Source organism: Toxotes jaculatrix, chromosome 10 (genome assembly GCF_017976425.1).
Source record: "Toxotes jaculatrix isolate fToxJac2 chromosome 10, fToxJac2.pri, whole genome shotgun sequence".
Taxonomy (NCBI): Eukaryota; Metazoa; Chordata; class Actinopteri; family Toxotidae; genus Toxotes; species Toxotes jaculatrix.
In genome coordinates this window covers 7,123,786-7,149,801 of record NC_054403.1, presented here as the reverse complement: position 1 = coordinate 7,149,801, position 26,016 = coordinate 7,123,786, and the positions used below count along the sequence as shown (strand labels likewise).

The following is a 26,016-nucleotide window of genomic DNA, read 5'->3' as shown; positions in this document are numbered from 1 at the left end:
CAATGTTTTGCTTTATTGTTAGTCTGCTGGAGAAAACGACACTTATTAAAAGACTTTTATTCGTGAGCCACGTTACACACTGTAGAGCAGCAATAGAGGGAATTCGTATCACTGCTCAGTAAAAGTTCATAAAATACGGCATTGAGGCACATGAGTAGAATAATTTAAAACAGACCCACATGCGAAAATTATGACACTCTACTCCTAATTGCTGTATGTTGTGAGGTTGTGGAATTTTGAGTATTTATTGTCAACTTAGCAGGGAAAAGTCTCATGTGCTTTCTAGTATCTATTTTGCTATACAGCTGAAATCGCTGTAATTGCAATTCTATCAGAGCATAGACAACAATATGCATATAGGGGGGTACACATTACATTTAGATACATCAATACCAAAAGAGAAAAGTCTTTGCACTGGAAGAGCAACACTTACTATGTCACATCAAAATAAAATCGTACATTAAAGTACATTTTTTACAAACTATAATGTTGTAAGGGCAACGTGAATTTATATCTTTAGGGCTAGGCTGAAGATGCAAAGCTCTGAGCAAGAAAAAAATGGCAATTTGTGGGATTAAAATACATTTTATGCTTGAAATGTAGAATTAAAAGTCTTCTGCAACATTTATACCTTAAAATAAAGAACTACAGTTACCAAAGGTAAATGTACAGCGGGAAGTCAATGTTTGAAGCTTCATTGTTCGGTGGAAACTGCTTTGCAAGGTATCTCAGATCACCTGTAGTAAAGCAGCTTTCAGTCTGTGTCCACAGCATCCTTATCATATACAGTCCTAAAATGGAAGAATCCTCATCCAGTCTTAATTCTACTATGAGATTTTCCCATTATAGAATAGCTGTGGTCACTCAGACTACTTGTAGGTATGTAGATTTGAAATCCATTCCGAGTGCATTTTTCGCGTTGCATTTGTAAATACCAGAGTTCATGAGCACAGGGTTCTGTATGACCAGGCTGCCCTCCTCTGTCATGTGGATCCCTCCCTGTACGGTGAACCGGTTATGTGGAACCAGTGTTGTGCGTCCAGGCAACGTCCATGAAATATCGGGCTTGGGAATACCAGTTGCAATACAATCTAATGTCACTGGTGATCCCCGGTTAACTCTCGTTATTGAGGTCAATGTACTGGTGATGCGTGGCGGGAAAACCATCACTACAACTGGGTAGGATAGTGTTGATGAGCCGAAAGAGTTGAAGGCTTTACAGGTGTATGTTCCTTTGTCAAAGTTGGCTACTTGTCTGAGTTGAAGGGTCCCATTGGCAAGAAAAGATACCCGGCCAATGGTTTGAGGTTTGTCCAAAACAAGGCCATTGGGTAGGGTCCACATGATTGACGGCTGTGGCCAACCATCAACAGTGCAAGGCAAGTTGAGATTGAGGCCATAAGTGATCTTCATCACACCTGGAAAAGTAATATTTTTAGAATAAGTAGATTTCATGCAAAAATGTCACATACAGTATGTGACATTATATTATACAGTATATAGGGCATTTTCCAACTTGCATTCCAACTTCCAGTTGAGAAGGTTTTTCCCCTAGGTATGATTCATTTGGGCAGACCTGAACACTTAAATCTTATTTAGTTGTAGGTGAGTGAAATTAATAGTGAATAGCAGCTAATCAGTGAATTCACAATGAATCAAGATCTATCCTGGACTGAAAATGTTCATTACTGTCTTGATATTTGGGCAGATAGGACCTTCTTTTTCCAGCCCAAAACACATCAAACCAATGAACAGAGTGAATCGTCTAATGTGACTTTTAGTGATACATTTGGGTTATTTGAATTGTCCATCCACTGATGCAGACTAAAGCAAATGAACTGCAAGTTTGAAAATGTCCTTGACCCTTTTATTGACCAAACCAAGGAGATTGTTACTTTATTAATTTGAGATGCAAAAACATACCTGTAGATCCTCTGATTACTGGCTTTTTGCCTGCCTCCAGTGCAAAACGTTTTTCCGCTTGTCCCGCCACATTTTTTGCTAAGCACCGGTAGACTCCCTTATCGGTTGCAACTGGTTGAGAGATCCTTAGAGTTCCATTACCCAAATGATGGGTGAAGCGGTGGAGTCTAACGCCAGGCATTAACATTGTTCCATTGGGTAGCACCCAAGCAAACTCTGGGTTTGGCTTGCCACGAGCAGGACACTCCAGGATCAGTTCCCCACCGTCTTGCTTTATTGGTAAAATTTCAATATTGGGAACAGCAAAGCTAGGTTTCTCAGCTAGTGATGCTACATCTAACTCAACCAAAAGTGAGGCTTCGCCCAGATTATTTTTAGCTAGACACATGTACTTCCCTTCATCCGTTTTCCTCACCCCTCTCAGCTCCAAGCTCCCATTCCTGTGGACTTGGAAGCGACCACCAAGGTAGGGTGTTGTGAGTGAGTGGCCATAAGGAGTTACCCACCACACTCTTGGTTCGGGCTTTCCTTCCACTCTGCAATCCAGAAGTACTGTTTGGTAAGACACACCCAAAATCTTTGTAGTACTTTTTCCTTTCATGCCATTGATGAATGGTTCTTGGGGTTCAACTTCAAGTTTCATGTTTTTAACATCATCACCAGCAGAATTTCGTGCCACACATGCATATTTTCCTTCATCAGCAAGTTTTACCTTTCTCACCACCAATGTCCCATCGTCCATGGTCTGAAATTTGTCTGATGATACTGGTATCACATCATTTCGTGGTGAGATCCACATGATTTTTGGCGCAGGTTCACCTGATGCCTGGCAACTCAGCTTGGCTGATTCTCCCAACTTTGCTGTCACCAAAGATTGTGATTTTAATCTAATCGTTGGAGCATTTGGTCCCACTTTGACGCTGACCTTTCTTTCATCTTTGCCCAGTTTGTTCTTGGCATAGCAAGTGTAGTCACCCTCATCTTTTTTGCCCATCTGCTGGAGAAGTAAAGTTCCATTGCCAAAGATAACGTAGCGGCGGTTACGCAGGCCACTGTCATCTGATTGAAGAGCGTTGTTGATTAAAGTTCCATCTGGAAGACTCCAGGAAACTTCTGGATCAGGCAGGCCTGTTGCAACACAGTCCACCTAAAGGGAAATCAAGGGAGGAGAATGAGTGGATGGTGTAGAAAAATGTTTAGTGGTGTGGTTTTTTAAATGTTCATCAAAGTTGCCAAAAGTTGTAAGATTGATTTGACGCTAATGTCAAATTATAAACAGAAATGTATCCTTTCTAATTTAGATTAACTTTGAGCTAACTACCTGGAAATTTTCTCCAAAGGTGACCCTGGTTTGTGCAGTCCTCACATGTTCGATTCTGGGAGCAGTCATTAACACATCCACCTAATTAAGGAAATACAAAAAAAGAGCTTTTAATCTGAAAGAAAGTTTGAGTGAATATACAGACAGACTTTAGTTAGGTACTGATCCGTCATGATCTGCTCTTCAGTGCCCCTCAGCCCCGTTCTCCAGTCCCTGGTTACTTCCCCAGGCCATGTTTGTCCCTTCATCTTCCCAGACGTGCCATTTTCCATCCACCCACCAGATGTACCTTGGCTTTTTTCCTGTCTCCTGTTGTCACCTGTCACCTGTTTTGTATATTCAGTCACCTTTGCCTCCATGCCCACTCACAACCTGTTCCCAGTTACCTCATCACCCAAGGCACTATTTAAACCTACCACTGTCCCCATCTCCTTTTGTTTGTTTGTCTGTTTATGTTCTTTTGTGTTAACTGATGTGCATGCTACCTGCATTTTGTAGAATCCTGTTGCCTGTACATGTCTGCTGGCCTGCCTGCCTGTCAATCCACCTTATTTTCCCTATTTTACTGTTCACCGTTCACTGCTATTTTCATAAAATATACTTCACTCCATCATCTTTGAGTCTGTGTTTGGGTCCCTCCTGCCATCTGTCAGGCCTTTGGGCCATCATCCAGAGCAGCTCTGCTTGTCTGTCCTTCTTGTTGGTTTGTCTGTCTATGTTTCCTCATGTTCTCCAATGTGCCTGCTACCTGTGTTTTGTGGAATCTGGTTGCTTGTATCTGGCTGCTTGCCTGTCTGATTGTCAACCCATCTGCCAGCTTGTGAACCCATCTGTCTGTAAGCTTTATATTCACTATTAAAAAAATACCCCACTGCATCATCCTGTCTGTGAGGCTGCTTGCGCTGCAAGCTAATGTAACATAGTTGCTGACTGACTTGCGGCTTCTTTGCCAGAGCATATACTACAAATTAAAAGTCCTTTTCTTAAATGTATGGACAAAACCTTTCTGATTCCTGATGGAATCCACATGTAGACATGTTATTCTTCGTAGAAAACTGACTTTGATAGTCAATAACAAGGCAGGGATTCTTAATGAACAAAGAGAGTTCTCAACCAGAAATAAAATGCATTAAATGTAGACTGATGGAAAAGAGTTGGCACTGAAATTAACCTGCCTGAAGTCATTATCTCTCCTGTTCTTACCTGGAAGAGCTCCATGTCCTCCCCATTGGGCCGCTGAAAGACACACAGATAATTTCCACCATCTAGCTCTGTTAGCTGAAGAATCCTCAGAGTCCCATTACGGAAAACTTTAATTGGTCTCTCCGGACTGGAGGCAGATGGGGAGAAAATGAGGTTGAGATTAAAATAGTCAGTCAAGTTTAATAACCTTTTAATGTAATTATAATTTTTCAGTACTGTACTGGTTTATGGAGTTACAAAAGGAGGAATTTCACTTACCTGTATCTATACTCCAAGATGGTCTTTGATGGTAGCTGCCAGATGGTCCCTCTTGTGGATCCGGTAGACTCTGGACAGTGGAGGTAGACAGCAGAACCGTACATAGCAGACACAGAGTGTTGGCGGGATGGTACATCATGGCGGTGAGTTGGAAGAATGGGAAGAGCAGGAGGAAGAGGGTGGTGGGAGAAGGTGGGAGAATCTGCCCTCACCTCCAGTTGGACAAATCTTTTGGCGATTCCCACAGTGTTTGTGGCCGAACACTCGTACCTGTGAAAAAAATTGATTGCAACCAGGTGGTAAACTCACAACTTAAAAACTCAGATACAGGAGAGCATTTTAAACAGCTTGATAACTACAATATTAAATGCAAAGAAATGTGATTTCTAGAATCATAGCTTCATCCTGACTTCTTTTAGTCTTCTGCTCTTTTACTGGTACAATAAACTGTCAGTCATATCTTTCAGGAGTTCTAGGAAGAGACCACAGAATTCTGACGCAATTATTGTTTAGGCAGTAGAACTCTCTGAAGTTGAAATTAAAGTAATTTCCACTGTCATGTTTCATCACTGATTTATGAAATTTGCTGCTGAGAAGGGATAATTATCGGGGAAATATGTTACGTCTACAGTTCTCTAAGTTACTGGAATTTATTGTGAGAATGGTAGCAAGCTTGAGGAAAGGTCAGGGGATCACCAAAGTCACCAGGACATGTCACCTTGGGACCATGAATGTCTGCACCAGATTTCATGGGAATCCATCCAGTAGTTGTTGAGATAATTCAGTCATTATCAAAGTGGTGGACCAGCTGACGTTGCCATCCCTAAAGCTACCCCTCTAACTTGGCTAAAAAGCTAAGCTTTTAGCCAAGCATTTATCGGTGGTATTTGGTGTTAAAGGTAGTTGTGTACTTAAACCGCTTTCCAGACAGCTATTGTCATGAATGTATGATAAGGATTAACATTTTTGTTTAACATTTTAGGTTACAAACATTGACACTTTTCTTTAAAAAATATGTAAATCGGTGCTTTGTAGCATTAGCAGTGCATTTTGTAATAGTAAAATAACATCACAAAATCTCAGATAACTGAGGCTTCAGAAATTTTGCATAAAACTTATGGTGTATTTGCACCTAGCTTCTACTGAGATGAACTGCCTCCACTGCTTAGATTTGACTGCACATTGAATTTATAACCTTTACAAAATATACTATAAAAAAGCAAATCCAAATTAAATCTAAAAGAAAATCATACCTCCCACCATCAGATGGCGAAACAGTCTTCAGAAGGAGTGTCCCGTTAGGGAAGACAAACAGTCTGCGTCCCAGAAACTGTGATGGCTTCACATGGACGCCTGCTGGGAGCATCCATTTCAGAGTAGGCATTGGTTCTCCTTTCACAGAGCAGTGGATATACACACTCCTGCCTGGTTAGATGGAATTTATTAGGATACTTGTTTTGACATTGTGAACGTTTTGTTGACTTTGTTTACCAAACATATCACAAAGAAAACTTTTTTTTAATGATGGAGTTAGTTGCTTTTTGTTTGTATGAATTTAAATTTCTGTACCATACCTGACTGAATGACAACAGTATCCATTGCTCCTTCACTGATGCTTGGAGGCAGAGCTGCCACATGGAGATGATAAGTAATTGTATCAGCACCTGCTGCATTACTTGCTATACATTTATAGTCCCCTTTGTTGGAGAAATTAGCAGAATTGATTTGCAGGGTTCCATTTTGAAGCAGAGACATTGGAGAGAGGAGAGTGTGAACATTCCCGACTTCACGAACAAACATCCTGTCCGGAAGAATCCAGGAAATCTGGGCTGGTGGTTTTCCAGAGGCAAGGCAGTCAAGAGTCACACCTTTCCCTAAGTAGATTGCTATCTCTGTGGACTTTGGTGGTTGGATTTTGGGTGCCTCAGTCTGGACAGCTAAGGTGGTCACCATGCGATCTGATCCAAACTGGTTCTGGGCCGTGCAGAGGTACTGGCCTCGATCCTGAAGCTGGATATTTTTAATAAAAAAAGTTCCATTCTTGAAAACTTCAAAACGGGGACCATGCTTGGTATTGGCTGGAATGGTGGCACCTGACATGGAAACAGAAAGGTAAAATGTGGACCTTTCTGTCTTTGCTGTACCCCATTGTCAGATAGACCTGCCCCCACCCCTAAAAATGAGCTGAAAGCAACACATAGACTGCATCGCTTTTCATTGCTTTGTCCCTTACCTGTGGAGACTTTGGTCCATGCAATGGTAGGTTCAGGATTCCCTGTTGCTTTGCAGGGCAGGGAAACATCACTCTCAGCAAGTACCGACATACTAGCTGTGGTTACTGTGGTGATGCGTGGCTTCATTCCACCACTTCCAGCTCCCAACACCCATGGGAAAGGTGGGGCGGCTGTGGGTCGTCGAGAACTGATTCGTCCTGCTACAGAATTGGACAAATTCAGACAGCAAAAGTAGATTCATTACTACTGATTAAAATATACCATTCAATTTCCATCATAAATACAGAGCCTATATATATATGTACGCCTACCTCCAACAGGCCACTGACCTCCATGCAGAACCCCAGAGGTTGTGGGCTGGTGAGGGCGGGCAGTTGGGATGAAACCAGAGAATGATGATGATGAAGGTTTAGCAGGGTTTGGAGGTTGCAGGTTGTAAGTGTCAGTGGCTGCTGGTGGTCTGTGTGGGGATGGAGGGTTTGCTTTAGGTGTGATGGGAGATGGAGGATTGTAGTAGTTTGTGCGAGGTTTGGGTGTCACCATCTTCCCCAGCTGAGCGATGCGATCGAGCTGTGCCTGGAAAAGTAAAAATCTAATCAAAATAATCAACCACTATAGTTTTAACCCATTAAATCCTACCCCAGAGAACTTATTCATCATCATTTCTATCACTAGTAATTGTGTTGCTAGCAAAACATTTCTTGTCAGTAAATAAAAACCACTACCACACAATTTCCAACCACTTGCTCACAACCTATGCCCAAAAACCCACCGCTCATTGTACCTGTCTGTATCTGTTCCTCAGCCTTGACAGAAACAGTTGATCTCTAGTTTGGGTCCTGCTATCCATGTGATGATTCTGATGATGATGATGATGATGATGATGTGACGGGTGGAGATTAGATAATGTGAATCTGGGATTTCCAGCTATTACAGAAGCTGTAGGTGTGGGTTTGACTGTTTCAGCTGTGATTTCTGGTCTGTTGGTGACAACTGGGCCTTGAGCCCAGGGGTGAGGGAGAGGCCAGGGTCGATGAGTGGGTACAGGGTGTGATCCAGTCCCTAGGAAACGAGAGCAAAAACTTGATCAAATACATATCTGTGCATGCCAACCGAAGTTAGAGTGACATATCATAACAACAAGCATAATTTTTTTTTTATGTATCTGCTAGTCAGGTCAGCGTAATCTTGTTGGTTATTATTTATCCTTTACATTTTGTATCCATTGTCACTTTATTACAAAACAGCATTTAATAGGGAAATCAGAACACAGCAGCTTTATTTACCTTGCCTTGGGTGAGAAAATGACCTTTGACCTGGCCAGGAAGGGTAGAGGGGAAAGTAATGAGGATGATGATGGTGTGAAGGCCACCGGGCAGTTGGGACAACTCTGGGAGGCTGTGAATGTCTGACTGGATTTACTTCTCCCTGTCTTCCTGTATTTCTGTCATGATTTGTGTGTGTTGTCCTGGAAGTGGTGGTCTGCCCTCTTCCCTGGTTGTTCTGATGGAGCCAGGGATGAATTGGCTCCATTACTGGGAAACTGTGGATCTCAGGCTTTACTCTTGGCTTGTTTACCTCTTTACCTTTGCTCTGTGTGACTTCTTCATTTGTTTTCCCTCTGGTTGAATGTGAGGTAATGACGCTAGAAGATGAAGTTCTTGTATGGGTTGGTATATTTTGCTCTTGTGAAGGTCGAGTGTTAGGTCTTGCAATATTTTGTGTGGTTAGCCTGATGCTGTCCTGTGTATTATTTCTCTGTGTAACCCACTCCTTTTTAGATTTTTCTGTGTCTCCCTCACTGCCCTCTATGCCTGTTTTATGTTTCTCTTGTCGTTCCATTGCTATTATTACCTTCCTCTCACTCTCTGTGTGTGTTGTGATCTCAACCCTGCGTCTCTCAGATTTCTCTAGGTTGACAGCGTATGTCTCTTTTTCATCAACAGTTGGATGAGGGGCATTATCTGTCTTCAGGGTGTCAATTGTCTTTGGATTAGGTAAATTTTGTCTGCCTAGAGTGCTACCTGCATCTGGAACTTTTTCTGTAACTGATGGAATTGTGGTAAGGCTGTTGTCAAGATCATGAGTGATATGAAGAGTTTCACTGTTTAAATCTTCCTTGGCATCCAGACTATCACTATCCTTGTAATTATATTCCTCATAGTATTCACCTTCATCTTCTTCTGTTTGATACTCAGCAGATAAGTCTTCATGGTTTTCCATTGTGGTTGGAACAGGTGTTGTTGTTGTAGTAGTAGTGGTAGTAGTAGTTGTGGTCATGGTCGTTGTTGGTGTGGTGGTTGTTGTTGGGAGGGCAGTTGTTTGAGACTTGTTTAATGGATGGTAGAATGGGTTTAGCTGTGGATAGACTCTCCTTGTTGGGGGTCTTCTGCGTCTATAAGGAGGCCTTCTCCTATTTGACCGACCAGGAACAAGGTTGTAGTTCCTTCTCCCCTCTCCAAAATTCTTATTTTCAGACTGATGAACTGGCTGGGACGTTCCAATAACAGGAGAGTCTGTGATAGATTGAGGTGTTTCTGTAATCTGACCAACATGGTGAAGGGATGGTTCCATAATTCTGGGAGGTGGTGGATGTAAAACCTGTGGCAGACTTTCTGATGTTTCAGAGTCTTTAACGATATCCCCTTTTTTGTCTTTTTTTAAATGGGCCTCAGACTTAACTCTTGTGTTAATGGGAAAATTTGTGGGCTCTATTGTAATATGAGGAGAGGTGATAGTATCAGGTAAGTTCTTAGTGGCAGTTGTAGTAGGAGTTCTTGAAGTAGGTTTGGATGTTCTTGTTTGGACTGTTACAGTACTAGGCTCTTCTAGTGATTGCTCAGTGGGCAGAGCAACACTTGGTTTAGCATTAGCTTTAGCCAATATCTCTGCCCAACGATTTGGATCTAATTCCTTAACGGATTTATTGGGTTTTCTTTTTAAATCTTTCATTCTTATTCTTTTGGAAAACCCATTGGGGTTCCTTTGCTGTGTTCCTACCCTCTTTGGAAACTGCGTAGCAAAAGGACGTACAATTTCCTGGTAATCTCCCCCTGAGCCCTCTCCTTCCTCCATGCCAGTTGGTAAGAACTGCTGCTCTCTCTCTGTCTCTACTTTAGACCTACCAGAGGCTTTTTCTCCTATGATTTCCACCATGTGTGATAGCATGTCAACTCCGTACAGATTTGAGGCTAAGCAGCTGTATTCCCCTGCATCTTCTTGTGTCATCTTTCTTACTATCAAAGTCCCATTTTCCATCACTTCTGCTCTTCTTGTCTGTTGTGTCGGGAGTAGAAATTGATTTCTGGGCAAATACCACATAGTTAGACTTGGCTGAACTGAGGTCACGTCACAGGGAAGAGCTAATGAGTGTCCCTTTTCAACTACAACTTTCTGACCATTGAAAGCAGTGGGGCTAAGTGAGAGTTCTTTAATGGTGAGTCTCACAGGCATCAAATCCACACCAGCCTTGATTCTGACCATACAGTGGTAGAGGCCTGAGTCTGAGAGCGTGGCATTTAAAATCACAAGTTCTCCTCTTTCAGAAATTTCTATTTTATCATTTGCTTCTTCCACAATGGTCAAATCTGGAAGCATCCACTCCACTTTCACCTGCAGATTTGAAGTGATGATATTGCACTCCAAGCGAACCTTTGAACCTTCAAGAGCCGTCTGAATGCGCCCCGCTGTCCCTCTGCGAATCAGTGCCCAGGAAGAAGCGAAGTCATTGCCATCTTCCTGCCCTCTGTGACTGTTGACGTGCTTGGTAATTAAAGCGGTGAAATCCATCACTAGTTTCTTAGTTGTTGTCTGCTGTCTGTTGAGCCTCAAAGTGACTCTGGGTTGAAGCAGCCACGAGGGTTCTGCCACCAAATACCCTTTTAATTCTGTGAAATATGGGGAATTTTCATTAACAGCTTGGGTATACTGATAGGTTACTCTGCTTGCATTTCCTCTTTGTTGTCCTCTCTCCAAGATAGCAGGGCTTTCGTAGTAATATGCAACCAGTTGCCACAGATTTTGCAACTTTTCCCGATCAATCTCACACTCAAGGACAGTCACTAGGGATACGTTGACAGATAACTCCCCAGGTGAAAGTGGATTTACAGACCAAGTCATAGGTGAACTGTCTCCAGGGTGGCGCACATCACATGCCACATGAGCTTGGTTTCCATGGCTGTCAGAGAGAACAAAGGTCAGGTAGCCCAAAGGTTTTTCAAAGTCCCGGGTGTACGGGAGGTCAGGCTCTGTTTCAGATTCGGCCCACACGGGATTGTCCCACTGTTTGAGAGGGGAATGAAGAGCTGGCCGATCACAGGTAAGTTTGTCTGGAGTTAACCCTAACAGGTGGGTGCCATTCAAGGTTTGAGGAGAGGAGCACTGGGGGCAAGTCTCACTGGAGCCACGTTCCTTCTTGCACTTTATTACGCCTGGTAAAAGGAGGGAGAGAGAGGAAGGCAGAGATATAAAGGCAGGAGGACAAGGAATGATGGAAACAATCCAAGGAATTGGAGGGAAAGTTGAAGGAAGAGAAAGGGTACGAGGGTAAGGGCAGTGAAGGACAGTAGGTAAAAAAAAATGTAAAGCCATCAGTGACAATAGGAGATAGGACAAGATTGGGGGAGAGGTAAAAGATAAAAACATGAATTTGAGATGATAGTTTGGGAAAAAAAATCTCTCTTATCTCTGTTAAAGTTTAGTCAAGGCTCATACATCTACAAACAGTTCTGGTGGTCACATACCCCTATTTCCTAATGAAGCTTGACCATACATATAATGATGTATTATCAACTTCGTGAACAGCTTGCATATGGGTCTGGTTAAAGATGATTTGTGAAAATGTAACAAACCAAGGACAAATGAGAAAAAGCACGGGTCATGAAAAATCCTGAATGAGAAAATAGGGTAAGGAAAATATAAACAATTTAATCAACCCTTCAGATTGCAAATGGAGCAAGTAAAGTCAGTTTAATTACGATTGTTCTTCATATGCTGTGCAGAAGTTGGATGGGAGACATGCAACATTTTCTATGTTTCACTTGTGTGAAGCCCGAAAATATACTACTTTTACTTTAATGTGTATATATCCAGAATATAGGGAGAGGTTACAGCCAGCCTAGATATGTTTTCCAAAACAATGCAGGCATTGTGTGTTTTTGTTTGCTACGCTTTTTAGTTGTCAGCCCTCTTGTAGACACCACCCCTTATGTATTTATGGTGGTGTTGATGTTGGTGACTTCATATATTGGGTGGATGTCAGCTTGTTTCGGGGGTCCGGGGGTCCTGGTTGTGGGCAGGGTGTATCCATGTTGTACTCCACTGCTGTATTGTTTGTAATGTAACAAGTTAGTAAAAGACAGAGCTCTGCTCGCTGTGCTTCTTCCTGCTGGTGGTACATCTCAGTGGCTACTGCCATCCTGAGTTAAATAAGAGGCATTTCACCGTCTGAACCTTAAACAATGCATGAAATCACATGTAGAAACAGCAGCTTGAGCTGTCAGCTCTAACTGTCTGGCCTGCAAAATTAGCTTTAAATTTTACATTCCCCCCAATCAACCTTTACATAGTCATTAAGTAATTTGGGGCCAAACTTTAAGGTCAAATTTCATAAAGTTCTGCTGTGAGAAAATAAGATCAAAGATTCATTCATGTGTCCTTACCTTCGTGTTCAGAACTCCATTCTACCAGCCAGTGAAGCTGGCAATCACAGGTCCAGGGATTACCATGAAGAGATAGCAGCTCTAGCCTGGGAGCAGTCTTCAGTGTTGTGGCAGGGAGCTGCTCCAGTAGATTGTCTGACAGGTGTAAGTGTCTGAGACAAAAACATTACATCATTTTCTTCACTTATTGGTCTGCAGGGTGATATGGGGATGGGGCCTATCCATGCATGCACTGTGCAGAAAGCAGGGAAATAAGTTCAACAAGCATTCTGGGGTCTGTACTAGACCTACAAGTCTTTAAACTGGAGGTAACCAATTTCTGTGACCTGAATGATTTTAAAATGGTGGTTTCTTACTTGAGTCCAGACGTCCAAAAGTTTCCTAGTACTGACACTGTTACGAAGGTATGAGGGTGGATCTCTTTGAGGACGTTCCCCTCCAGCTGCAGGAGTTTTAGGGAGGTCAGGCCAGAGAAGGAGTATGGCTCTATAAAGTCTATAAGGTTATGGTCCAGATGGAGACGGATCAAACCAACAAGACCCTCAAACAGGCCACTGTTCACTGATGTTAGCTTGTTGTAACTCAGCTTCAAGATCTGAAAACAAAAGAATTTGTGTTACACTCACATCTATTAAACAGTGAAACCATTTATTAAATTAGGAGACAGAAGGACCCAAACAGGCTTAGAAAAAGAGCAACAGAAAAAAGAAGCCCATCTTCAATTTTTATTTATTTATTTATTTATTTTTAAAGTTTTAGAGCTCTTTGGAGACAACTGTTTCTCCAAAAACTCAAGGACTCAACCCAGCCCAAACAGAGTCTTGGATGCTGCTTGGAAGTTTTGATTGGATCCACTAGAACCAACAGGACTGACTGCATTTTTACTTAAGCAATAAAAGCACAACTAATTACTGGTTTAAATGTGGTTTAGGAATAAGGAGACTGGATTTGGCTTTGTTTGCACACACCAGTGTGTGGCTAAGACCAGTGTGTTCTGGTCTTAGCCAGTCACAGAGTAGTTCTTTGTGTAAGCTGTTGTCCATTTTTTTCCACATAATTTTGTTGTGTATTTCTAGAAGAAAATAATGTCACACTTAGAGAAAGAAACATCATCTTTCTTTTGTAATGCAAAAGTGAACTTCGTATTGAAAGTTTATGTCAACTTATGGCCTAGTCGTGTTTGTATTTGGTCCAAATTCCTCTAGCTAGATCTGGACAAAGTAACAGATGCAAACACTCTGACATGGTTTTTAGAATTGGCATTTTTAGATGGCATTTAGAATAGTTAAATATTGGCACTGTAGTTAAGATACCAGCACTTGCACACGCTCACCCATACACTACCTGTAGTGATCTTAGGCTGTAAAACGCCCCAGGGTGGACTGTGCTAATGTCGTTGCCATGCAACATGAGCATTTCCAGTTGCCGTAGTGACCTGAATTCTGACCCCTCGATCTCCGTCAGGCTGTTATAACTGTTAGAAAAGAGAGAATAAACGGGAGAGGTTACTGGAATGAAAGAGCAACAGAGGGGGGTCATTAAGGGTCAGTGGGAAAGGAAGCTAAAATTAGTTAGCAGTTGGTGCTTGCAACTGTGTCTGCTTCAATGTGACCTTTCAAATGAAGGGAAAAGGATGGCTGGAATGACCTCAGTCAACCTTTGACCCCCCCCAGTGATTTCCTCATTCTTAAAAGTTCACCATGTGCACGGCAGAGGAAACACACAGAGCAAAAATTACCATGCTTGTGTTTTCTTCACAGCCGTCTTAGACAGCACTAGTGTACAGTAGGCACTGGTTCAGCATACATTTAGAAATTTACAGTTTTGCCTACTTGTAAACTACATCAATGTAACACTTTAAAACAGCAGGGGTCTGTGTGAATAGGGCCCATGTAATTATACCAGCATTCAAAATACAAAAGGTTAGTGAAAACCTTTCTTGGAGTCTTCAGGTTTCAATAGACATCCCTCTGGGAGTCAAACTGATTGCCAAGCACAGTATAGAACAGTGGATGCCCAGAGCCAAAGACATTATTATTCATCAAAGGAACAGAGACTACAACAGAGCACACAGCCTGTTGGCCAGGGCTGACAGTGCTTGACAGATTTCAGTGTATGAGAGTTAGTCAGGCCTTCAAAACAACAGGAATCAGCACTGTGTTGTCTAGCAGAGTCCATTATCCTGTAGTGAGTTCTTGAGCTGTAAAACACGCAACATTCCCTGTGTGCAGCTATCCCTGCTCAATTGAACACATCTGGGAAATTCTGGAGCTTGCGTTTTTCCACTACCATCAATAAAACAGCCAGCTCTCAATATATCATTTAGTGGTCACTTTCATCCAGATTGTCTTTTGGTGCCATGAATGCACATATTTTTAGTGTAGGTTTCCCCACTGGGAACTGAACTTCGAACCCTGCCAGTGTTGATGCGTCGCTCTTATACCATAACAAAAGCTGCAACATTCCTCTTGTATGCAGGAGCTCCAGGCATTCGCAGGGCAAATTTCAAAGCAGACTGAAGCTAGTCTAAAACTTGACAATCTCCTTATCCAGACACTTTTGATTATTTGTGTTTAATTTAAATTATGAAATTGTATAAATCAGAGATTTTCAGTACTCCCCTGAAACCAGTAAGCTGACAGTCTCAAGGGTAGGATGCAGTGTAATAAAATAAAACGGGGTAGTGGAGGCATTTATCGTGTCCCTGCACTGTTAATGGGTCATATTGATATTGGACAATATGAAAGCCCCAAACAAACACGGACGTATGAAGTGATCATGCTTGTCCGATTGTATTTCTTTGAAAGTTACAAAAATGGCAGGTACAGATAGGGCTGTACAATCCATAAATGTGCAGATAATTTTGTCGATTCATCGGTTAGTTTGGTTGTTTGATCTGTAAAACATTTTTTAAAAAGCCCAATTTCCTAGAACTCATGGTGATGTTTTGTTTGACCAACAGTCCACATCTAAGAAGCTAGAACCATCAAAAATTTGCCAATTTTGCTTTAAAAATTACAATTAATCTTTCATAAAAAATTAATTAACTAATTGTTGCAGCTCCACATGTAGCACGCCAAGTCAGATCCTACCAGCCCTTTGTTTGATTCATTCTGAGGCTTTGAGGTACCACCAAACCTACACTCTTTAATGTTAATCCAATAATCTTGGGTACAATTGTAGATTGTATGGTTCAGCATTGTCATATTACAAGAGAACCAAACTTTGCAACCAAAAATGCACCCCTAATTGAACAGTCTTTGTATCTTGTGATCTGTTGTAGGCAAGCCAAGTAAAAGTGAGTTCATTTGATTTCATCCTTATTCATGGCAGACTTCGGCTTCAGGTTCACTAAGTATGACAAACTGTTGGCTATTAGATGTCAACACTCATCTCCTTACAACCACAAATCCTTGCGTTTTGGGGACTGTTTACTGTAGGTGGTCCATACCTTCCTCTATGCCACTCATTGGTCAATCGGCACAACAGATCCTTTGAAAGAGGATGGAAGCTTGCATTCATTAAAGAGGCTTCCTTTTGAATTCAAACAGCTCTGCTCTAAACCAAAACTAAAGGAAAACAGGTCTCTGAGTGTAAATAAAACACTCCAAACATACCTGATATGAACATATACCAAAGGCTTTGCATTAGAGTCTAAGTTAGCCCACCCAGTTAGCGGGGTGGTCTAATGTTTAGATAGTGTCTCTAGTAATTCTAGTTGCCTAAAGGTTTGGTTACTCTCCAAATGTCTGCTCTGCTGCTGAAGTGTCCTTGAGAAGTTCCCTTTATTTTCATAAGAACAGGCACTGCTTTCTGCCCCACAAAGACACAACCATTAGGAATCAATAGGGAATCAGAACACGAGTGTACAGCAGCACAACATCAAACCATCAAACTGTTCTTTGCAGAGAAATCGGTTTGCATAAACTGACAGCAGTGTGAGGAAGGAAATAAAACTGACCACAACATCACTAGGTTCATTTTTTGCAACTGACTGTTTGCTAAACCTGGACTCCCTCGGTTAGTTGGTGTTGATCTTAGTTGAACTCGGACATAGATAAGCCAGACAGTGGTTAGATTCATACATTATTGGTAATATTTTCACACAGTGTATTACACTTTGACATTTGAACAGAAAAGGCTTTTAGAATGAGGACTAACCACTGTGTCTGGCAAACGAAACCCTTTTTTCAGACACAAGTTTTAATGGGGTTGCTGTAATGTAAAAGTTCACATATCTAATAAAAAGCAGCGCAGAGCTAGCCCACACTTTAAAACAGTAGCACCCAGGACCAGCTACCACACATTCCCACAATAGAGCCTCACATGGAAATGGGTAGCCTCATGTGAACAATAGTGTAGCTCTGGCTGCTGCTTGCCAAGTAGTTTGCCGTGTAAATATGTATTGTTTGGAGCCAATTATTAGACAAGGCAATTTGTTATATACAAAACAGAGGCTGGGCTATTTCTGTGCTGTGCTGCAGGGCAGTGAAAATCCCATCCACAATACAAAAACCCACATGGAAATGATTAGGAGATTTATTCCCTCCGGAGTCAGACTAGTACCACATGCTGGTGCTAAGGCCTTATCTTCTGGGTTTAAAGCAGATTTTGTCAAATTAAATGTGTCATATGTACAGATTATCTCACTTATGAGACTGCTCTCTTTGGTGTAAATAGGTTTCTTACGTTTTTAGACAGGTTGATGTGTGATAGACTGATGGCAAGCAGCAATTTGTTTCCAGAATCCCACCCCCTGAGGAAAGAGAGTAATTCCTCTGCATGATCCTTGGTATTAAAAAGTGATATGAAAAGAACAGTCAAGAAGCTATCTCACCAACCAAAAAGCACTTGCCTCAGAAGTTTGGTTTGATCATTTGTTCACTAAAGAAAAAAATTCTCTGACAAATTACCTAAACCACATTCCACACTATTTCCTGTAGAGTGTTTAGTTTTCTTCCCCCTGGGGCTGGCATTGAAAACAGTGTCTATGTGCATCTGTGTGGATGTGTGTTTATGCACAGTAATTGAGTCTTACCCCAGGTTGAGCCTCTCTGTGTCTTTAGGAAAGGTTTTTGGTATGGTGGTGAGGTGTCTGAACGTACAGTGGACCTCTTTAACGCCTGGACAGCTGCAGGTCCGCGGGCAAGACGGGGCAGCATAGACAGGGGAGATCTACAGGGGAGGAATGGAGGAGTGAGGGAAGACAGCCGACAGAATGAGAGGACGAGGTGAAAGAGGAGAGCAATTCAAGGGAGGAGTTCAGGAAGAAAAGACAGGACAAACAGAGGAGATGTGAGAAAGTAGTGAGGGAGGGCAAATTCAGAAATTCAGAAAAGATGAGATAAGAGAAGGAGACGCAAACAGATAAGTTCAGACCTGTGTAGGAACTGACAGTTTGGAAAGAAATGAATGCTAAGTGCAATAAATAGACCAGAGGCTCATATAAAATAGACCGGGTGTATTAACATTGTGCCCTCATGTGTCCAATACTATCAAGCATTTTTTTTAAAGATGATTTGTGCATCCGAGAGCTAATATTTATCTTAAATTCAAGATTTCTCAGACTAAATAATGGCTATGGCTTTTGACTGGAAACTATGTGGTGCTCTAATGATTCAACACCTACAGCATAAAAAACATTTTCCCATTGTTGTCACAGTCAGTAAAACTCTGAACAAGCTGGCTCCTTTTTCTAGAAGAGTCACATTTTTATAAATTTTTATCAGTCAAGCTTTGAGGATTTAACCAGCCAGCCATTGGCTTCTGTGAGGAGTTGATAGTTTCTGCGAGGAAGATTTACCGTTTGGCACAGTAGTGATGAAAACAGCAGAGGAAACCACGCTGCAGTCAACCTGCAGCAGAGCTTGGTGCACCACCACAGTGCCATGACTGGATGGCTGTGTGACCGTTCACGCCATTAATACACCTGGAGGAAGGATGACATGATTAAGATGCACAGATGAATGACAAAACAAGCTCATCATTATAAACCGTGTTTACATGGATGAGAATGGCAGAGAAAGTGACCCACTAGTGATCTGTGCCAGGCACACTCTCCTATACCTCTTGCCCAATGAATACTATAAGCAGTTTAAAGAATGGATACATGCATAGTGCAATATGAAGAATTAATTTGGTTACTGTATTTATAAATGAATATCTCCATAACCACATTCTTCTACTACTACTGTTCTGTGATTAAGCATCTTTAGACAAGCAAAGAGGCCTAATAGAGTGCGCATGGCATGGGCATACTGTATGTACAGACACACATATGCACACATAAATATTCAGCTTTTCACTTTTTGACTTCTGACACCTAATGAGTTATTGGAAATTCAGTAACTACCTCTTTAGGTTTAGTTTTTAGCTTCAGCTGGATGTGATGAAAGAGAAAATTACCATAATGACTTGCAAAAAGCCCCACACTGATAACCATATCACACAGGTCCAAACTGGTACACCCACCCACCAATGTTACATTTGATTAAGAAAGACAGAAAGAAAATTCACATGATATGAGAGAAAAATCTCCACAGTTGAGTAAGCTGACAACTGTAGCCGCTCTCTTAATACCAAACTATTTGCCCTCAAGGTTGATCAGCCTTGATCAGGTTTAAACCCTGCCTGTCTTTGCTACACCTTTCCCTAGGGAACTTTTATCCAACATAATCATTCTCAAAACTAGAAATATGTGTACATTTGTAGTCTCACAATAGACAGATCATGTTCCGACATTGTTGATTAATGTTTTAGAGTCACACTGGTAGCTCAAACGAATACTGAAATAGAAAAGACTTCTGTACAATTCAATACACTGCACAGTAGAGTGGAAAATAACCACTTAACATTGGCAGTTGCGGTTTGCTACAGTGCCAGGTGGTTTGGCAGTCATTATGTTGGTTTAAATGTTAACATGCTCCTTTGAGCGTATTACATGCCATTCACATACAACCACACTTGCTGAAACACACATACCCACAAACAACAATGTGATAGTCACCAGGCAGAGAAGAGAGAGAGAGAGAGAGATGGGAGGAAGAAGAGAAAGAGAAGTGTTCACAGGTAGAACCAAACAACACACATGCATATTTGAATTCAGCAGAGACCAGTTTCTGGTTTCTACTTCTATCTCCGTGTTCTGTCCTCACAGGAAGGCTAATTCACCTAACAGCTGTGTGTGCATGTGTGTGTGTGTGTGTGTGTGTGTGTGTGTGTGTATGTGTGTGTGTGTTTGTGTGTGTGTGTGTGTGTGTGTGTGTGTGTGTGTGTGTGTGTGTCGTGTGTCGTGCCTGTGACTGGAACACAGGAGGAAAGAGCCCTTCAGTGACCTGAATCATGATTTGTTATTATCATTTCAACAACAAATTGATAATCATTCTCTCTCTCTCTCTCTCTCTCTCTCTCTCTCTCTCTCTCTCTCTCTCTAAATGTTAGTAGCTAGCTATGTTTGTCGTTTGGTGCAGTTTGGTGGAGCAGGTAGTGTGCAGTGGGCTTTTAGAGCTTTGCTGAAGGCTTCTACTCTCAGCAGAAAGTGTTGAGACTGAACCAAAAAAGTGAAGTTACAGCCATAAAACAATTAGCTGAAAGACACTGAACAGTTCGGCAGTGTTGAGGGGAACTGCAGGTGATAGTTAGGTGATAATTACCTGTGGGTTGGCCACTATGAGCAGCACCTTTCACAAACATGTAGTCTCTTGATATATTTTTAATACAAAAATGTTGTACCAGAGGAAGGTCAGAGGTCAGAAACAGCTACAGAACATGAGCTCTGGAGCTCTTTGAGATTCTTCGCTGTGGTCAAGGGTACTCCACAGGAGCGACGCTTTGTGGTACAAGAGCTTGAACCTGTGCCCTCAGCTCTCTAATGACTTTGCCACCTTGTGGCTGAGACAATAAAAACTCAGACTGAACGTGTTTAAAAAGCCAGTATCTCTCACTGGTAACAGGATATATTACACCTATGACTCAGGATGAATGCCACATATTGTCCATGTTAGTTTAGCCATCCATTCTATATTTTAAATGACATGTTGATAGGACACTGGATGCAGTTTATTAGGTGTTACACACAGGTGTTCAGAGACCCTCACTCATGATACGACTCAGGTAAGATCTAACCTCGTTTCTGCAACAGCTTCTTCACTGATTTTACAGAGCAGTAAAGGTGTCGATTCTATTTCAGCCTCCGTTATCCAGAGGTATTATGATCACAGGTGAAAGCTAGTTCCCTGCTCCTGCCGTTGCTCTCTAATGGCTTTACCAGCTCTTCTGTGTTAGCACAATGGAAACCAAGAGAGGACAGAAATGTGATGAGAAGGTAAAAACAGAGAAGAAGAAAGGAAAGGAAAGGAGAATATGATGGGGGGGGGTGAGAGCAAAAAGGAAAAAAAACAAGAAAACAGATGAGAGATGAGAAAATGAGAAAAGGATTTCCCTGTGCTATAAAATCTCTTAATACCCCTTCCAGCCTCTCCCCTGACAGAGATAAAGGGCAGAGCGCTGCACAGTCTGACTTCCTGCTTATCAAAATCATATGTTCACTGGCACAGTATATCCTTCATTCCTTTGTTTCTTTCTGTATGGTTTTGCCCTCTTTTCATCTTATATTCACCCACTTGTTCTGTACTTTTAAACGTGATCACTGAACGAAATACGCAAAAACCAAACTCATGCTGTCACAAACAGAAAAATATAAAAAATGATATAATGAATGAAGGATGGACAGAAACAGGAAAAGCTAATATTGTGTACTTGGTCTAAAATCAATTATTATAAAATCAACATAGCTGAGGAGGTTTAATTTAAGAAGAGGCCTGTCGCTGTCAACTCTGCCAAGTAACTTGTGATGTAATCTCAGCTGGATGGTCAGCAAAATAAACACAAACAAACAAATGCTACCAAGCATTTAGTTTTTGTTTCACTGGGTAAGATTTTTAGATCTCAATCCTTCAGACTTGCTCCATCAGCCCAGTACAACAGAGCCCAATTGCTTTTGCATTTGTGTCTTGAATTACAGAAATTACAGTTCTGAAATTCTGGGTTTGACATCGATGAGCTAATCACAACTGGCTCTGTATTTAATTGGCCTCATTGTTCTCTGGTAAAGCTGATACTTCTGTCAAGAGTGTCTACAGTAACGTAATGTAAAGTACATGTTATGCTAATTTGTAGTTATCGTAGCCAAAACTACAGCAATGAAACCTAAAGGTCAATTCTTTGTTTCCATGGCAACATGGCTAAGAGGCTCCATGTGAGGTAAGTTTCACCATCTGTCCCAGTCCATGAGGGTCCAGGCCTAATTATGATATGTTTAGGAGTGTGTGCAAATCCACTGTCTACGTGCAAGGCTGCAGCTGTCCACGTCCGTCCTGGAGTATGATCAGGGTTTAAGATAAAAATGCCAGTTTCCTGTTTACAGCCAGTGTCTACTTTTAAATGCATCTTATCATGTGACATTAGCTGGTAGCTTCACCTAAGTTTGTGGGCAACAAACTTTGCTTTACCTGGAAACATAGTGTTGTTGTGAACCTGTAAACTGCATTATTATCACTCAAGAGTACCAGCTGTGTTCAGCTGATGAACACAGCTGGTACCTGTAGTTACCACGGTAATTCATGAAGTTACTGAAGTTGACTATCTGTCAGTGCATTTCTGTCGCTATTTGGTTGTGTTCTCTCACTTTGCAGCATTTTTTCCAAACATTGTAAATGTGTTGTCAAACTTGTGAAGATGTTTTCTCTTGCTTGCTTGCTTGTGTTTTCTTAAGTTGCAGTGCATTGAGCTCTCAGGGCCCATAGTACACTAAACCTTCTCTTGTTTGGTGTCTATAGTTAATCATTTAAAACTGATTAAAGGCCAAAGTAATCTCTGTAAAACACGGTGTATTTCTTTAAGAATGTCTGAGTGAGGCCAATACATCTTAATGTCAAAAGCATGACGCTGACTGTCAGCCAAGTCACAGCTGCCCTATTCAAGACAACACATGTCAAGAGAGGACTACAATATGATTCCCACATGTTTTCCATGCAGGTCTGTGATACCATGTGCTGCACATATATCCTCATTCACAAATCTCCTTCAGTGTAATTTGTTCAATGTTACAGTGAAATACCAACCCAATCTCCAAAAGCTTATTTAGAATGTTCAAAAGTTTCTGACTGACAAAAAATATATTTTGACATTTTACAAAACTATTCACATCTGGTTTATGGTAATTTATTTAAATGTATTGCATAATGACATAACATTTTCATCATTTTTAGAGACCTCTGAGGGTAAATAGAGTTCACCTTGGTTTTGGTCTTTTTCATTGATAGATGTTATAAAACATGTCAGTCATAAAAATATGGAACAAATGTCTTTTTTTCTTTTAGCGTCACAAAGCAAAGTTTTGAATGAGAAACAAAATCCTTTGGCTGCATGTTAATTGATCACTTTAACTATTTTCATGGGCAGATTCCTTTCCTTTCCCCTTCCAAGTACTGGCTATAAATCTCTCAAAGTTTTTGCATGGTTGTTGTAGACAAGCTCAGGTGGCTTTCAAAGCATCTTAAAATACTTTAAACAGTCCAAGCAAAGTCTTGCAAGCTTTCTTTTCCCTCCTGCTTATTATTACTGAGAGCTAGCCCTCTTTAGTCATTACAGCAAAGCTGTGTGTGGATAATAAATTCTTGAGTGTATTTATATTCAGCGTTTGTTTGCCTGAAGTGCTCATTGGTAGCAATATGACTGAAATGCATTTTGACAAACAGACCCGGTCATAGTAAACAAACTCCCCCAGCAACACACTGTGTCTGACAGAATTGAGTGTGTCTTGCACACAGTATATGATGTATAAATATTTGCAGTTACAGATGCTCTGTGAACACAACCATATGGGAGTGTTTGTTGGTGGGCAAACACAGGTTACATGTATGTCAGAGGAGCACAAAAGCTGTTGAAGATGAGCTCTATTTCACTTCTTTGCACCGAACAGAAAAATCAATTAATAGATGAATTAGAGCGACACCGACCACATCTGTCACAAAATGACAGTGAGTATGAAATCAGATTTCAAAGCCAGATGGCATTCTTTGACAAATATGGGTCTAAAACGGTCACTTTTCAGCCTTTTGACACTCATTAGACAGCTTCAAATTATTTAACTGACAGGACAATTAGTCACCAGGAATAATTCACGCTTCTGTCGGTTTAACTCAAAGCTCTGGAAGAGAAATGACTCTCAGTCTCAAATTTTCAGGCTGTTGCATCAACATGTGGAGAAAATTTTTAAATGACAATCTCCTTTTCAAAAAACTAGAAATCTTCACACAAAAAACACTATTTTCTGAAAACTAACAAACTTAACCCAAACAACATCCCGTGTTAAAGTAACTTTTACATCTGGGAGCATTTAACAAGTTCTCATTATAAAAACCACAAGAGACTCACCTGGAAATTCCTGCAGAAAGGGGGGAAAAGCAAACAGTTTAAGTACAAAACAGACCCCAAAAACAAGTCCTTTAGTTTTCACTGCAGGCTGGAAAGTCAGAGTTTTACAAGAAAAACAGGCATAAAAAAGTATCCAGTTGATGTTTGGGTCCTCTGGATGTTCCCTGACTTGTAAAGCCACTGAGGTCCTGAGGTCTGTGAAGGAGAGAGGGGAGCTCTGTGTGTGTGTGTGTGTGTGTGTGTGTGTGTGTGTGTGTGTGTGTGTGTGTGTGTGTGTGTGTGTGTGTGTGTGTGTGTGTGTGTGTGTGAATTGGTTTGACCCTCTGTTGGTCCTCTCAAAGCATCTGGATTTCAGATTAACTTCTTTCCCTCTTTCTCCTCCCGTTCTGTAACTGTGTGGTCAGGAATGCTGCTTCTCCATCCCCTTTTACACCTACGCTCCTTCCCTCACCTCCTCCACAAATCTCCTCTCCCACTCTCTGCTCTACCTATGCCTTGCTCTCCCTCCCACAGACTCTTTTTCCTGATGGAAACATTATCACTTTCCTTTTCCTTTTCACTGTTTTCTTTCCTTCTTACTCCTTTGTGTGTCTTTCTTTTTTACCTCCTCTCTATCTCTGCTTTCTGCCTCTTTTCCCTCACTGCCTGTTTTTCTCTTTACGGGCTTTCACCTTTCCAGTCCCTCCACCTCCCTCTTCCTCTCTCCTCTCCCTCCTGAGGTACATTACAGTTTGTGAATACAGATTAGCCAATTACAATAATCCGTCCATGGATGTCGAGCCTGTGCCGGCGGCTACACACGCTGACACGTACTTTGAAAAAAGTTGGCAGTCAGTCAGTATCAATCATGTGACCTCCCCGGATAAACTTTACAGTGAATCAAACAGGATGAGGAGGTTTTAACTGTCCGATTGTCCTTTAAGCCCTGGTACTGCACGTAATACCTGCAGTGTTGTAACTCTGCAGCATGGTACTCTGGTTTTGTTGACTCAGAGGTTTACAGGACTGAAGACATTTTTTTGTCATGAAGAAATGTAAAGTCTGGGCTTTTCATAACACGACTGGTGGCGTGTATGAGCTAAACATGGGTCTTAGACATATTGTGCACTTTGACTGTGATACGTTTAACTTTGTTGGTGCCATTTGGAAACACTTAAGTCACTGACCTGCTCATTTGTTGGCTGTGTGGAACTCTAAACAAATCTATATGAATAGGCCTTGTGTAACAGAGCTCTTTTGTTAATGTGCTCCACCTCTCATTTCACTTTTATTTAGTTTACTTCAGTCAGGGAAGAAAGAGATGCAGTCTTGAATGTGTGGTTTACAAGCTAAAGCTTGCACAGCATTTAGCAAAAACCTGTTGATACACTGTTGTAGCAGCTGAGTTTTTTTTGTTTGGTTTTTTGTCTTTGTTCCCAGTTCCACCTCCAGACTGAACATCTTTCTTTATCATTCTTATAGTTAATGAATGGTTTTTAAAAATTAATCTTTTCCTCGTCTTTTCTTTACTCTAATCCTAAAGCCAAACCCGGATAATTAAAATGTTATGCCTCAGTGATAATAAAGAAAAGAAGAGTAAGCCTCCACCAAAAAACAATTTAGATATCCCAGTTATCTCAGTTTATCACCATCTGCCAACCCCATCCAGCTGCATGTCTCATACTTGTCACTGGTTTGTGCAATTAATGTTTCCAGTGTGATCTTTTACAACAAGCTGAAATTTAAAAGGTAAGTTATTCCCCATGTTAGAGCTCAAAACAAAGAAGGAGGATGATCATACTCAACATTGTGTTTACACATTTTGAATCACCAGTCTGCCCTATTTAATTGTGTGCATCAAGATGTGTTTCACAAACTTTATAGGGTGGAGGGTGCGTTCATACTAAAAGAGGGCTCACCGTATTTAGGTGAAAAACAAAGATGTGCAGTACATTTACATTAACTGACTTGTTTCATTGGATATTTACCAGATTTACTACAT

General features: G+C 41.3%; 1 protein-coding gene across 1 annotated transcript; it reads right to left on the bottom strand.

The window, feature by feature from the left end:
* Positions 1–41: 41 nt before the first annotated feature.
* Positions 42–24,516, bottom strand: si:ch211-159i8.4 (matrix-remodeling-associated protein 5). The gene is made up of 17 exons (XM_041048233.1): positions 24,036–24,516; positions 18,403–18,528; positions 17,638–17,774; positions 13,944–14,073; positions 12,956–13,194; positions 12,600–12,751; positions 8,226–11,369; positions 7,724–8,001; positions 7,251–7,515; positions 6,939–7,139; positions 6,280–6,798; positions 5,959–6,130; positions 4,706–4,975; positions 4,448–4,574; positions 3,245–3,325; positions 1,924–3,070; positions 42–1,418 (listed from the first exon to the last, which is right to left on the bottom strand). Exons 2-17 carry the CDS (start codon positions 18,487–18,489, stop codon positions 865–867), a joined length of 7,503 nt encoding a protein of 2,500 aa, XP_040904167.1. The 5' UTR covers positions 18,490–18,528; positions 24,036–24,516; the 3' UTR covers positions 42–864.
* Between the last annotated feature and the right edge of the window lie 1,500 nt (positions 24,517–26,016).